This window comes from Vigna radiata, unplaced genomic scaffold, assembly GCF_000741045.1.
Source record: "Vigna radiata var. radiata cultivar VC1973A unplaced genomic scaffold, Vradiata_ver6 scaffold_300, whole genome shotgun sequence".
NCBI lineage: Eukaryota > Viridiplantae > Streptophyta > Magnoliopsida > Fabales > Fabaceae > Vigna > Vigna radiata.
Window position 1 is genome coordinate 157213 of NW_014543815.1, and position 13160 is coordinate 170372.

General features: G+C 42.5%; 1 protein-coding gene and 1 pseudogene across 1 annotated transcript; both read right to left on the bottom strand.

The window, feature by feature from the left end:
* Nucleotides 1–2312: 2312 nt before the first annotated feature.
* Nucleotides 2313–9208, bottom strand: LOC106754965 (annotated as a pseudogene).
* A 1384-nt stretch (nucleotides 9209–10592) lies between these two features.
* Nucleotides 10593–11483, bottom strand: LOC106754966. Its single transcript, XM_014637039.1, has one exon. The coding sequence runs from the start codon at nucleotides 11481–11483 to the stop codon at nucleotides 10593–10595; it is 891 nt and encodes a 296-aa protein (XP_014492525.1).
* Nucleotides 11484–13160: the final 1677 nt, after the last annotated feature.

Sequence of the window (13160 nt, forward strand, 5' to 3'; positions counted from 1 at the left end):
AGAGGACCGATAGCAAAATTAAAACTTGGATTTGACCATTGCCTTGTAGAGGGCCAATATCGCAGAACAACGACCTGGATTTGACCATTGCCTTGTAGAGGACTGATAGCAAAATTAAAACTTGGATTTGACCATTGCCTTGCAGAGGGCCAATATCGCAGAAGAAAAACTTAAATTCGACCATTGCCTTGCAGAGGGCCGATAGCAAAATTAAAACTTGGATTTGACCATTGCCTTGCAGAGGGCCAATATCACAGACCAACAACCTGGATTTGACCATTGCCTTGCAGAGGGTCAACATTGCAGAAGAAAAAATTAAATTCGACCATTGCCAAGCAGAGGGCCGATAACAAAATTAAAACCTGGATTCAGCTTTTCGAAAAATTAGTAAATATTGAGCAAAACATAAGGATTTTCGAACAATTCTCCATGCTTCTTTTGAGATGGGATGTAATGTCATGAGGATGCATGAATGCATAAACACATCAGACCTTTGTTTCATTTGTTTCCTTTGTTTCCTCTCTCTTTTTCTTCTTCTTTCGCTTTTTTTTTTTTTTTTTTAAAGAAAACCATGTTTAGAATTTGTTATCAACATCGTCGTCGAGCTTGATGTACATTCAAAAGGCATTGAGTGAAAATAATGTCCAGAGACAGTGAGTCTTTCAATGAAGAGGAAAAGAGTGCAACCATGAGTTCAAATTTCCTTTATCGCTTTCTGCAATCCAAACTAGCTTGAACCCGAGAGAGTGTGGTACATGGGTATGAAAAGTATACGGTTGACTGACTGTCTGTGGGCAACATTAACATTTGCGTTCATCTCATTTAGGGAGGTGTTGTCAGTACTTAAACATGTGCGGCTCACAAGACTGCCCTAACTTTTGTTGCGCACAGTAGGTACGATTTGGAAAAGTTGAAAGGTTTGGGTGGGGAGGATTGCCCCAATTTGACGATTTTCTCCTGGTATGACGATTGATGGGGAGACATTATATATTTTTTTTCATCTTCATTTTTGATGTTTTTTTTTCATTTTTTTTAAGTGATTGTGTCATTCACTACATCATTTCCATCCATAGTTAAGTTCGTGAGAAAGGTCAGGTCAAACATTCTTCATTCAGTGTGGACTTTGATTGGCTTGTATTATGGCTAAAAGGCTAGGGGTTGTGAAAAAAATGGATAGTGAAAGCCCAAATAAGTGCTTGAAGGTTAAATTATTTTAAACAAGAATCATCCACAAGGAGTTGAGTCAACTGTCTCTAGGAATTTGAAACTTTGGACATCCTTTTATTTTGTTTTTGCTTTTGTTTTGTTTTGTTTTTTTGTTTTTTTTTTTCTTTTTGTTTTCTTTCTTTCCCTTCAGACCGTTTGTTCAATTGCCTCTACCATGGCCTTTTCTGAAACTTTTCTTTTTCATTTCCTTCTTCCAGAAATTTTGTCCTTGATTTTGGATGCCCTTGATGTACCTTTCGGGCCGACATCGTTATGCCAATGATTCTTGTATAGGGTGATGAAGAAAAACAGTTATAACTTACGACTCAAAGGGGGTGCAATTGGATAAGTTTCTTTTATCACTTGGATGAAGAAAAAATGGCCACACGTCATTCTGAAGCTTACTCGCCTCATTTCCCACGACTTTAACCCTGAAACAAACTTCGTAGTGGCTGACAACCGACTTCCTTTCCTTTTGTTTTTCTTTTCCTTCTTTTGTCTTATTTTGCTTAGACTGCCCTTACAGGTTTTCAATCTAATAGACATTCTTTTTTACGCTCCCCGATCAATGTATCATCAGACAGAGGCACTATGATGAAAACCGCCCCGACATGACAACCCCTTTTTTTTGGAAATGAAAGGATTAGGGGTTCAGGCAATATGAATACAGATACTCTGGTAGGAAAAGGACTATCCTTAAAATAACTAATCAGGAAAAGACTCTGCACAAGTATCTTTCAAGACTTTGTTTGTTTTTAGCTTTCGAAAATACTACACCCTTGACGACTTTATTGACAACGAATTCAACATGGGTCTTTCCTTTTCGCCTTTTGTTTTTTTTTATTATTTATTTTTCTTCACGACATCCTTCAAGAACGAGTTTGTGCTCAATGGATATACCTGTGATGCTTTAATTATTATTACTTTTCTTTCCCCTTATTTTACTTTAAAACTCAGTGCGACATGAATCGTGTCAAAAAGAAAAAGCGTAAAAGTTGAGTAATGGATAAAACCATATGGTATTTATTGAATGAAGTAACACAAAATACAATAGAACTCAAAAACAGTGTTAATATCCCTTAGTAGCATCGCCTATCGCGGAATCATCATGCGTAAAACTTTTTTACCGCATCAGAATTAACCGGTAAAGGTAACTCCTCTCCATCCATCCTTGTGAGAATTAGTGCCCCACCAGAGAATGTTTTTTTCACTACAAATGGCCCTTCATAATTTGGAGTCCACTTTCCTCTGTGATCCTTTTGTATAGGCAAAATCTTCTTTAACACCAGCTCGCCTTCATGGAACTCCCTCGGGCGTACCTTTTTGTCGAAAGCCTTCTTTATTCTTCTTTGGTACAATTGTCGTTGGCACACCGCTATCAGTCTCTTTTCTTCGATGAGATTGAGCTGGTCAAGCCGAGTTTGAACCCACTCAGCTTCTTCCAATTGGGTTTCCATTAACACTCGCAAGGATGGGATTTCCACCTCGAATGGAAGTACTGCTTCCATCCCATATACAAGCGAGAAAGGTGTTGCCCCAGTTGATGTTCGCACCAACGTCCGATACCCATGCAAAGCGAATGGAAGCATTTCGTGCCAATCTTTATACGTGACTACCATCTTCTGGACAATTTTCTTGATATTCTTATTCGCAGCCTCTACTGCCCCATTCATCTTTGGATGATAAGGAGAAGAATTAAGATGATGAATTTTGAACTCCTCACATAACTTCGTCATCATCTAGTTGTTTAGGTTGGTGGCATTATCAGTGATGATCTTGTTAGGGAGCCCATATCTACAAATCAACTCTCTTTTTATGAATTTAGTCACCACTTTCCTAGTCACATTGGCATAAGAGGCAGCTTCCACCCATTTGGTGAAATAATCGATCGCAACTAGTATGAAACGATGTCCGTTTGATGCTTTTGGTTCTATAGCTCCAATAACATCTATTCCCCACATCGAAAATGGCGATGGCGCAGACAACACGTTCAAGGTCGTGGGAGGCACATTGATATTGTCTGCATACATCTGACATTTCTCGCACTTTCTCACATGTGTGCAACAATCATTTTCCATAGTTAATCAAAAATACCCAGCTCTCAGTATCTTCCTGTCCATTGAGTGTCCGTTCATGTGTGTGCCAAAGGTCCCTTCGTGCACTTCCCTTAAAATCAGCTCGGCCTCCTTTGCACCCACACATCTGAGGAGAACCATGTCATGATTTCTTTTGTATAGTACATCCCCGTTTAAGATAAATCTGCCAGCCAATCTCCTTAGCGACCTTTTATCGTTTTCAGACGCCTTCTCAGGATATTCTCGGGTCTTAAGATACTGCTTGATATCAAAATACCAAGGTTTACAATCTACCTCATCCTCGATGAAATGGCAATATGATGGCTCCACATGGCTCTTCATTTCAATCATTGGTAATTCTGCCTCTTGGTCAACTTCAAACATCGACGACAAAGTAGCCAGCGCATCGGCTAATTGATTATCTTCTCGTGGTATGTGGTTAAATGTGATGGCATCAAAATACTCCATTAACCCCCTGATGTAATCTTGGTAAGGAATAAATTTTGCATCCCTAGTTTCCCATTCTCCCTTCAACTAGTGAATAACTAAAGTTGAATCTCCATATACATCCAGAATCTTTGCCTTGGACTCGATCGTCGCTCGAATACCCATAGCACAGGCCTCATATTTCGCGATGTTATTCGTGCACTTAAAACACAACCTTGCCGTCATTGGTATGTACTGCTTGTCCGGAGTGATGAGCACTGCCCCTACTCCATGCCCCATCACATTCGACGCTCCGTCAAACAATAATGTCCAGGCTTCTTCATGTCGTTCTTTTCTGTTTTCTTCGAATAGAGCCATGATATCTTCGTCGGGAAATTCGGGTTGCATTGGTTGATAATCGCTAAGGGGTTGGTGAGCCAGGTATTCTGCTAAAGTGCTACCCTTAACAAACTTCTGAGTAACATATATGATGTCATATTCTGACAAAAGCATCTGCCACCGAGCTATCCTACTAGTGAGAGCTGGTGTTTCAAAAATATACTTGATAGGGTCCATCCTTGATATGAACCAGGTAGAGTGACTCAGCATGTATTGTCTTAAGCGATGAGCAGCCGACGCCAATGCACAACAAGTTCGCTCTAACGGGGAATATCATCGTTCGAAGTCTGTGAACTTCTTGCTCAAGTAATATATGGCATGCTCCTTTTTTCTAACCTCATCGTGTTGACCCAATACACAACCCATTGAGTCGTCCAACATAGTCAAATATAGAATGAGCGGTCTTCCTGGCTCTGGTGGACGCAACACTGGAGGGTCTTGTAAATATTGTTTGATTTTTTCAAAAGTGGCCTGACAGTCCTCGTTCCAAACCACAGCCTGATTCTTTCGTAACAACTTGAACATCAATTCGCAAGTGGCGGTTAATTGGGAGATGAACCTAGCAATCTAGTTCAATCTACCCAGAAAACCTCGAACCTCCTTTTCTGTTCTCGGCGCAGGCATTTCCACTATCGCTCACACTTTGTCAGGATCCACCTCTATCCCTCTTTGACTAACAATAAAACCCAACAATTTTCCAGATTTTACTCCGAANGTGCATTTAGCGGGGTTTAACCTGAGTTTAAACTTTCTCAATCTNTCAAATAATTTCCTCAAGTTGAGAATATGCTCTTCTTCTGATTCAGACTTCGCGATCATATCATCCACATACACTTCAATCTCCTTGTGCATCATATCATGAAAATGTGCCACCATTGCCTTTTGATATGTTGCTCCAGCATTCTTGAGCCCGAAAGACATCACCTTATAACAAAATGTTCCCCACAACGTGACAAAAGGTAGTCTTTTCCATATCCTCGGGTGCCATCTTGATCTGATTCTATCCCGAGAAGCCATCCATGAATGAAAATAGTGAAAACTTGGCTGTATTATCGACTAGAGTGTCGATGTGCGGTAGTGGGAAATTGTCTTTCGGACTTGCACGACTCAAATCACGGTAGTCAACGCACATTTGAACTTTGCCATCTTTCTTGGGTACTGGTACAATGTTTGCCACCCATTGTGGGTATTTTGCCACAGCCAAAAATCCTGCATCAAATTGTTTTTGCACCTCTTCCTTGATTTTCAAGGACATTTCCGGCATCATTCTTCTTAGTTTTTGTTTGACCGGGAGGCAATCCGGCTTAAGAAGGAGTTTATGCTGCACGATATATGTATCCAAACTAGGCATATCATTGTACGACCAAGCGAACACGTCCTTAAATTCCTTCAATAGGACTCGCAACCTTTCTCTCACTTCCTCTTTCATGGTACTACCGATCTTTACTTCTTTTATCTCGTCTTCCTCACCCAAGTTGAGTATTTCAACATCCTCTTGATGGGGTTTTATTTCTTTAGACTCTTGCTCCACTAATCTCATTAGTTCTGGAGAGGGTTCTGAACCATCTTCATAATCATCTTCCGTATTATCGACAGGGTACTCAAAATTAGGGATTCCGACATTGTTATTTTCAAAACATTCATTGTCATATCCTAAAGCTCTAGGTAAAGCAACAGGATTAATTAAAATATTACATTTTATTCGAATTACACATCACGGGTAAATCCAAAGTCTTCCAATTGTTGAGCTGCACATCTGGGGAGCAAGCCCACACGAAGTTTGAGCTTTCAGATCCAGCTTCATCCTCCACGACTGTTATCTTGCTAGCGTTCACCCATCCAGCACTGCAAAAACTCTCCTTGATATCACATATGCGAATCTTTCTTGCCCTTGGTTCCCGTCTCTCCACTCGAGCCAGACTACGCTCTCTCTTTTCTTCAATAAGCCTCTTCTTATCTTCTTTGTTGGGCTTGTACCCTAGGCCATACCTGCCTTTGTTCTCGACCACCTTCAATGGGAATGTCCGCCCTTGCCCGTACTTGCCTAAACCGCTTCCATACTTATAGCCTTCCTTCAGCATGACTTTGGCCACCATGATAGAGGCGCATGACAAATGCGGGTTTACTGGGAATGGCTCCACATAAGTGTTTCCCACGATCTCCAATGATTGGAAACCCGTCTCGAGAGATTCCTCGGCAGCCTCAACATAACGGGTAGAAGATGGCCCACTCACAAGGAGATCCTCCTCTCCGGATACTATTACCAGCTTATCTCCCATGACATATTTCAGTTTCTGGTGCAGGGTGGAAGGCACAACCCCCGCAGAATGGATCCATGGGCGACCCAATAGACAACTATAGGCCGGGAGGATATCCATGACTTGGAAGGTTATCTGAAAAACACATGGGCCCACTTGAACCGGTAGCTCTATTTCCCCCATTACTTCCCTCTTACTACCGTCAAACGCCCTTACAATCAAGGAGCTTGGCTTCATATGCATCCCGTCACAAGGTAGCTTCTCTAACGTCCTTTTCGGCATGACATTCAGGGAAGAGCCATTGTCTACCAAAACACGAGCTATGACATGATCCAGGCACTTCACAGAGACATGGGAGAGCCTTGTTATGCCCTCTTCCCTCAGTAGGTATTTCTTCTTCAGTAAAGGTGAGGTAATTGTTAGCAGTGATGTTGCTAACAATACCCTCAAACTTGTTCAGGGAAATACCTTTGCTCTACATGGGCCTCACTAAGTATCTTCATCAGCAGCTTTCTATGGGAAGTCGAATGCATGAGCAATTCTAACAGGGAGATCCGAGCAGGCATGCGATTCAGTTGCTCCACCACTTTGTACTCGCTTTGTTGTATGAATTTCAAGAACTCGCAAGCCTCTTCCTCAGATATTTCTTTCTTGCTTTCCGGGTCAGGGGTGTCCACTGCCTGCAATCCCTTCCCTTTTAAGAGTTCCTTAGCTTTCGCGGCCACCGGTGCTTCATTATTGCTAGTTCCTTCCTTCATCAAGTTCGGTGGCGCGAAGATTCGACCACTCCTTGTCATTTCGCCGATGCCTGATATATTTTCAATAGCTGGATCCTGACTGAAGGATTGACTTTCTGTGCGTTGCCCCTCATCGGTTGCATGTGTTCCATATCTCCAAGGGACAACTTTCTCGCTCTTATAAGGAAAGGAAGATGGTGTATGGATGACGACAGACGTCCCTCCTTGAATTGCCGGTGTCGGGGTGGTTCGAGTGAAACGGATCACCAACGGCTCTGGCAGAGCTACATCAGGCTCCCCACCAGTTTGTGCAAACACCTCCTCTTTCTTATCCTCATAGTATACTTGCATTAAGTTTCTATCGAGCAGATCTTGCAGAATCTTCTCGAACTCGACACACTCATCGATAGAGTGTCCAGCGCATGGGTGAAGTCCACATGCTTTTCCCAAATCGTAATCACCTTTAAAAAACCCAACTCCAATAACTTCTTGAAAATAAACCTTCTGGAACTTCGGATTTCACCTGCATCCCTTATCAGCTCACCTTTCTCAACCTTAATGGCACTTGTCGAGGCACCTCCATGCCCGGCTAATGGGTTAGCATCAATGCTAAGTTTATCTTCTTGAAACTTCAACCACTCGGCGTCGATTAGGGCCTGTACTTTATGTTTGAAGGCCATACACCTCTCAGTTGAGTGACCCACGCCTCCCCCATGATAACTACACTTGGCATCGGCATCGTAACCCCTGGGGTACGGAGGCTGCATAGGCATCCTCGGACATATAGCAACCAAACCCTTTTTGACGAGGTGAGGTAATAATTCAGTGTAAGTTGTAGGGATGGGGGTGAAGTGAACAAAGTTTCTTTCTTGGGTTTTTCTCGGGTAAGTGCTTTGACCCGCATTCGGATTTGGATTCGCGCTTGTCTCAACCCTCCAGGCGTTGTTTGTGATAGGTTGCGGCTGATAAAATCCTTATTGTGGTTGTTGCGACCTAATTGGATGATCAAATGTCACATTGGTTGCATATGGAGGTGGGCCCAGGTATGGTCTATAATTGTGAATAGGAGCTTGACCTCTCCCTACAGGTATTGCCGATGTTGCATGCACATCTCCTTCCTTCTTCTTTCTTGGATTGAAATTGGGTTTTTTAGAGTTTGCTATCGCAGACAGGCCGCCTCTAATCTTCCCATTCTTCAACCCAATTTCTATTCTTTCGCCTATTATGACGATATCGGCGAAATTAGAGGACACATTCCCGACCATGTGTTCATAAAACGGCGGTTGGAGCGTGTTCACAAACATTGCCACCATTTCCTTGTCGTACAGAGGCGGCTCAACCTGCGCAGCTAGCTCTCTCCATCGTTGAGCATACTCCTTGAAGGTTTCATTATCTTTCTTTGTCATGTTTTGTAGTTGCAACCTGTCGGGCGCGACATGCATATTGTACTTATACTGCTTCACGAAGGCATCAGCTAGGTCCACCCAACAACGTATGCGAGACGGCTCTAGGTGGGTATACCAGTTCAATGCGACCCCAGCCAAACTATCTTGGAAAAAGTGGATGAGCAATTTTTCATCATAGGCATACGCTGCCATCTTTCTACAATACATGGTCAGATGGCTCTTAGGGCATGTATTACCCTGATACTTCTCAAACTCTGGCGCCTTAAACTTGTGTGGTATTTTTATGCCGGGAACCAAGCTCAATCTTGCGACGTCGCCGAACCCATAGCTTTCGATTCCTTCTATGGCCCTCAGCCTCTCTTCCAGAATTTCCAACTTATTTTTTGCTCCAATGAGGCTATCGATTCCCCCAATCACAGTGGTGTGCGGCGCGGCCCTGACCGAAGAGTCCTCCTTAGCAACCCCATGGGGCACTGGTGTTACTCGTATTCCATCAGTTGCGGTCGTCTCATTCATTGTCATACCCGCCATGGGTGCCGACACCGAGACGGGACCCTGAGTGCCGACGGGGGTACATTGACGGTTGTGGAGAAAGAGAACGATGCATGCTCCGCTTCCGAGTAATCTCCGATGGGAGGGGTGTATCCAGGGGGCAGGCCGTACATCGGGAAGGGAATTCATGGGCTTAACGCATTATGCACCGGGGGATAAGAGGGGACGTTACCCTCAATCCGTGTCGACTCTCCTATAGCCCTTAGAGATTCTAAAGCAGAGAGGATCTAGCCGATCTGGTCCTTCAGTTGGCTGATATCGGCTTTGACAACTTCGTGCGCTTCTTCCCAGTCTTCCATGATTCTTGAGTTAGCCCGGGTCTTGTAAGGATGTCGTGGAAGTTTGGCCGTTTTTTTTCCTTACTTTGATACTGTATTAGTGTTTTAATTAATCCCAATTAGATGAAAATGAAATATTGCTAAACAAAAGAAAAACGTGATGCATGATAATGATAGGTGGAAATCACGAGGTCACGATAACACTACCGACGGAAATTGACACAAAATCGGTACCATACAAAACATCCCAAGTCTTTCATATAAAGAAACTCAAATCATTACATTGCCCGAAAGAGCAATACATGAATAACTAATTTTTACATCAATCCCTAGCTCTAGCAATAAAGGCCTTCATTTCGCCCACTAGCCATTTACAATGATTGATAAAAAGTTTTATGTCTTCAGGCGTGTTGCAAAAGTAGGTCATTGCTTCAACGTCCGACACCATCTTTGGAATGTCCTTAATCGCTCCATTTGCTAAGGCAGCCAGTTGGGAGAAACTCTCCTTCCAATGACCCACAGCCCTTTCTTGTTCTGCGATGTGATTCTCCATCCGCTTTATCAAGGCTTGATGCCTTTCTTCGAACTCCATCGACCTCCATCGCTCTTCTTGCTCTTCAATGTAACCCTCCATTTGCTTTATCAGGGTCTGATGTTCTTTTTCTACCTCCGCTAGCTTCCAACGTTCCTGGTTTAAATCTGCCTCAAACGATGTGGCCATTTCCTTCATCTGATGCCCTGTTTCTTCCACTTGAATTTGTGCTTCCCTTAGTCTTTTCAGGGCTTCCCGCTTGTCTCTTTTGGCCTCTTCGTAGAGGTGCTTCCATTGTCTTCCTTCTTCTAAAGCCGCATTCTTCTCTTGCACTCTCATCGCCAACTCTTTACTTGCGGCTGCAAGATCCTGCTTCACTCGGATTGTATAATCTCTTTCAGCCTTTTGGCTTTTAACAATGTTTTCATAAGCCCGTGACTTTTCCTCATTATCATTCCTCATATCCACAAAATCATTGCGCGCATTCTGTAATTCTTTTTCCAATATGGCATTCCTCGCCCTCAACTGCTCCATCTCCGCTTTCAGTTGTTTCACCTCTTCACTTTCTAGGACTTCGGATGGCCTCTCACTAGCCGACTGGTCATCGATTGGCTTGAAAGGCAATTTGACTTCCTTTACTCTCTCCAGAATCCAGGTGTGATAACTAACCCTACTATCCATCACTCCACCCCTAGAGTCCTTGTCTGCCCGCACAACATTCTCCTAAGCACTCCTAACTTTTCTCAATACTTCGATGAAATGCCCATCTTCATAATAAATGAAAAAAGTAGTAAGAAAATCCGATGAAGGTGCCCCCTTCATAGGATGCCCGAATTGTCTTTGCACCAAAATAGGATTGTAATTGATACAATATCGGGCACGTATAAGAGGTACATTGGGAAAGCCACCACAATACTGGATAGAGGGTTTAATTCCAAGCCAAGGAAGGTGCCACTTTACATTTCCTTCTCTCAAACCAGCAAAGAAAAAAGCCCACTCATTACCTCCTTGATGTAGATTCTCAGATGAACTTCCAACATCGACTACCCCCTTAAATACTCGTGCACTCATCCATGCATATAACGCCGGTAAACAACAAAGAATCTTCTTTCCCTTCCTTTCATGACAGAAACTCAAGGTTCCATAAACATCAGCAAGAATTGCCGTCACAGGGTTTTCCGACCTTGTTTTTCTGGCCACAAAGACATCTATTGCAGTATAATCCACAAAGTCTTCTATTTTAGGGAATAAAATAATGTCGTACACGGTGAGAGCTAACACATCCATAAAGGTCTCCCACTCCTCCTTATCAGCCAGATGTTGCAGATATTGTTCCAGATATCCTTGAGCCAACCCACGCATTTGATGTCTTGTTATCAACCGGTTCTCCAATTCATTGGGCTGTAGTTTCATTATGGCAGCAATGATAGAAACAGAGGCATGATGCTCCAAGTGCTGATACGGTTTGCTACCCTCTAATGGCAAGCCCAAGATGTATTCAAATTCTTCTATGGTTGGTGCCAACTGAAAATCTTGAAAAGTGAAGCATCTGAACGAAGAGTCATAATACTGAGCAAGAGCAGTGATAGCGGGCAACTGTACTTTCACCTCCATTAAACTCAACAGATTCCCATATTTCTTCTTGAAAGCTTCTCTCTATATGGCCTTGAGTCTTCGGCCTAAATTTATCAACCCGGTCAAATTTCCAACATGTGTCCTTAGGCTAGGCTTCTTTCTTAAAACGGCGGAGTTGGTATGCATTGTAGCATCGGATCTGGTGTCAACATCCATCTCGTGTGAAATCAAGTGTATACCTGTGATTTCCCCTAAAACTAACATGTTACTAAATGATGTATGAATATGATGCATGCTAATAAAACAACATGATGAGCCAAAATGCACGCATGGTATGAAAACGTAATAACATAATTTTCAAAAGACAGCGAACAGCGTGAGGATTACAGGAATACACATTTCTCCCCTCGTGCCCTAATAAAGGTTCACTGCTTCGAGTTCAAGGTCATGTATATGCAATCTCACCGGGATGGTTCCCTGAACCTAAAGGTCAAAGGTCACTAGAGTTATGGCCCCCTTCAAAGCATCTCCACAACAGTCGAGTAATCAACTAGATGAGGAGACACAAGTGAAGAGAACAGACTCTAGCTGGAGTTCTCACGACAGCCAGACAGGAAGTACATCCCAGAGTGACACCGCTACACAACTCCTCTAATTCTAAGTTACAATCAGACCCGAGTATAGGGCCCCACTCATAATATGCATAATGTGTGTGTGTGTGTGTGTGAAGGGAGAACGCAATGCATACCCCAAACCCTCACCTGCAAAACAACCAGAAAATTTTCCGAGGCAAATATAACATGTTTTCTAGCCTAGGGTTCAATATCCAACAATTCACATGCAGTTATTCCCAATATCAAGCATAGATAAAGAAAAGGGAAAGAAAAACACAAAGCAAAACCACATCGAATTCGCGCATATAATTAAATGGTCTGACTCTCACATGTCCCCAGTGGAGTGGCCATCTATCGCAACCGGAAATCGCGACAGGACGATGATCCAAAAAGAAAATGAGTTTGAAAAAGAGTTTTGCAGTCGCCACCATAGTTTATTCTAGAAAACTACAGAAAAACCATAAAATGATAAAGCACGGTCCACGAAAACCAAAGATTGGGTTCGGGAGTAGGTTACGTGTAGGGAAGGTATTAGCACCCTACAAAGCCTGCCCGAAGGCAGTACCTTTAATTAAATATGCGACTTTGATGTGGTTTTCAAAATGTTTAATTTCCCCTAAAAAATAAAAACTCTAAACAAAATAAATCTTTTGTGTTTTTTGTGCCCGACAAGGATTGACCTTGCTCCATCGTATTCTTAAAACGAGAAATCAGGGTTACGTAGTTCTATGAAGGATTGTTTGTTATTTGGAAAAATTGTTAGGGAATATGGATGTTTTAAATTTTGGTATTTTTACATAAGAAAGGGAAAAGGTCCTAGCACGAGGACAATGCGTGCGATCACACACGTGCTTAAATCTTTAAACCATATTTTTTAAATTTATAAAGAGGGAAAATGTCTTAGCACGAGGACGATGCTGTGATCACACATGTGCTTAAACCTTTTTAAAACATTTTTGATAATTTATTAAAAGGACGAAAGGTCTTAGCACGAGGACGATGCGTGTGATCACACACGTGCTTAAACCTTTAAAACATATTTTTTAATTTATTAAAAGGAGAAAAGGTCTTAACACGAGGACGATGCGTGCGATCACACACG

Coding starts and splice junctions, on each gene's coding strand:
- LOC106754966 (XM_014637039.1), bottom strand. CDS start 11,483: ATGGAGGTGAAAGTACAGTTGCCCGCTATCACTGCTCTTGCTCAGTAT.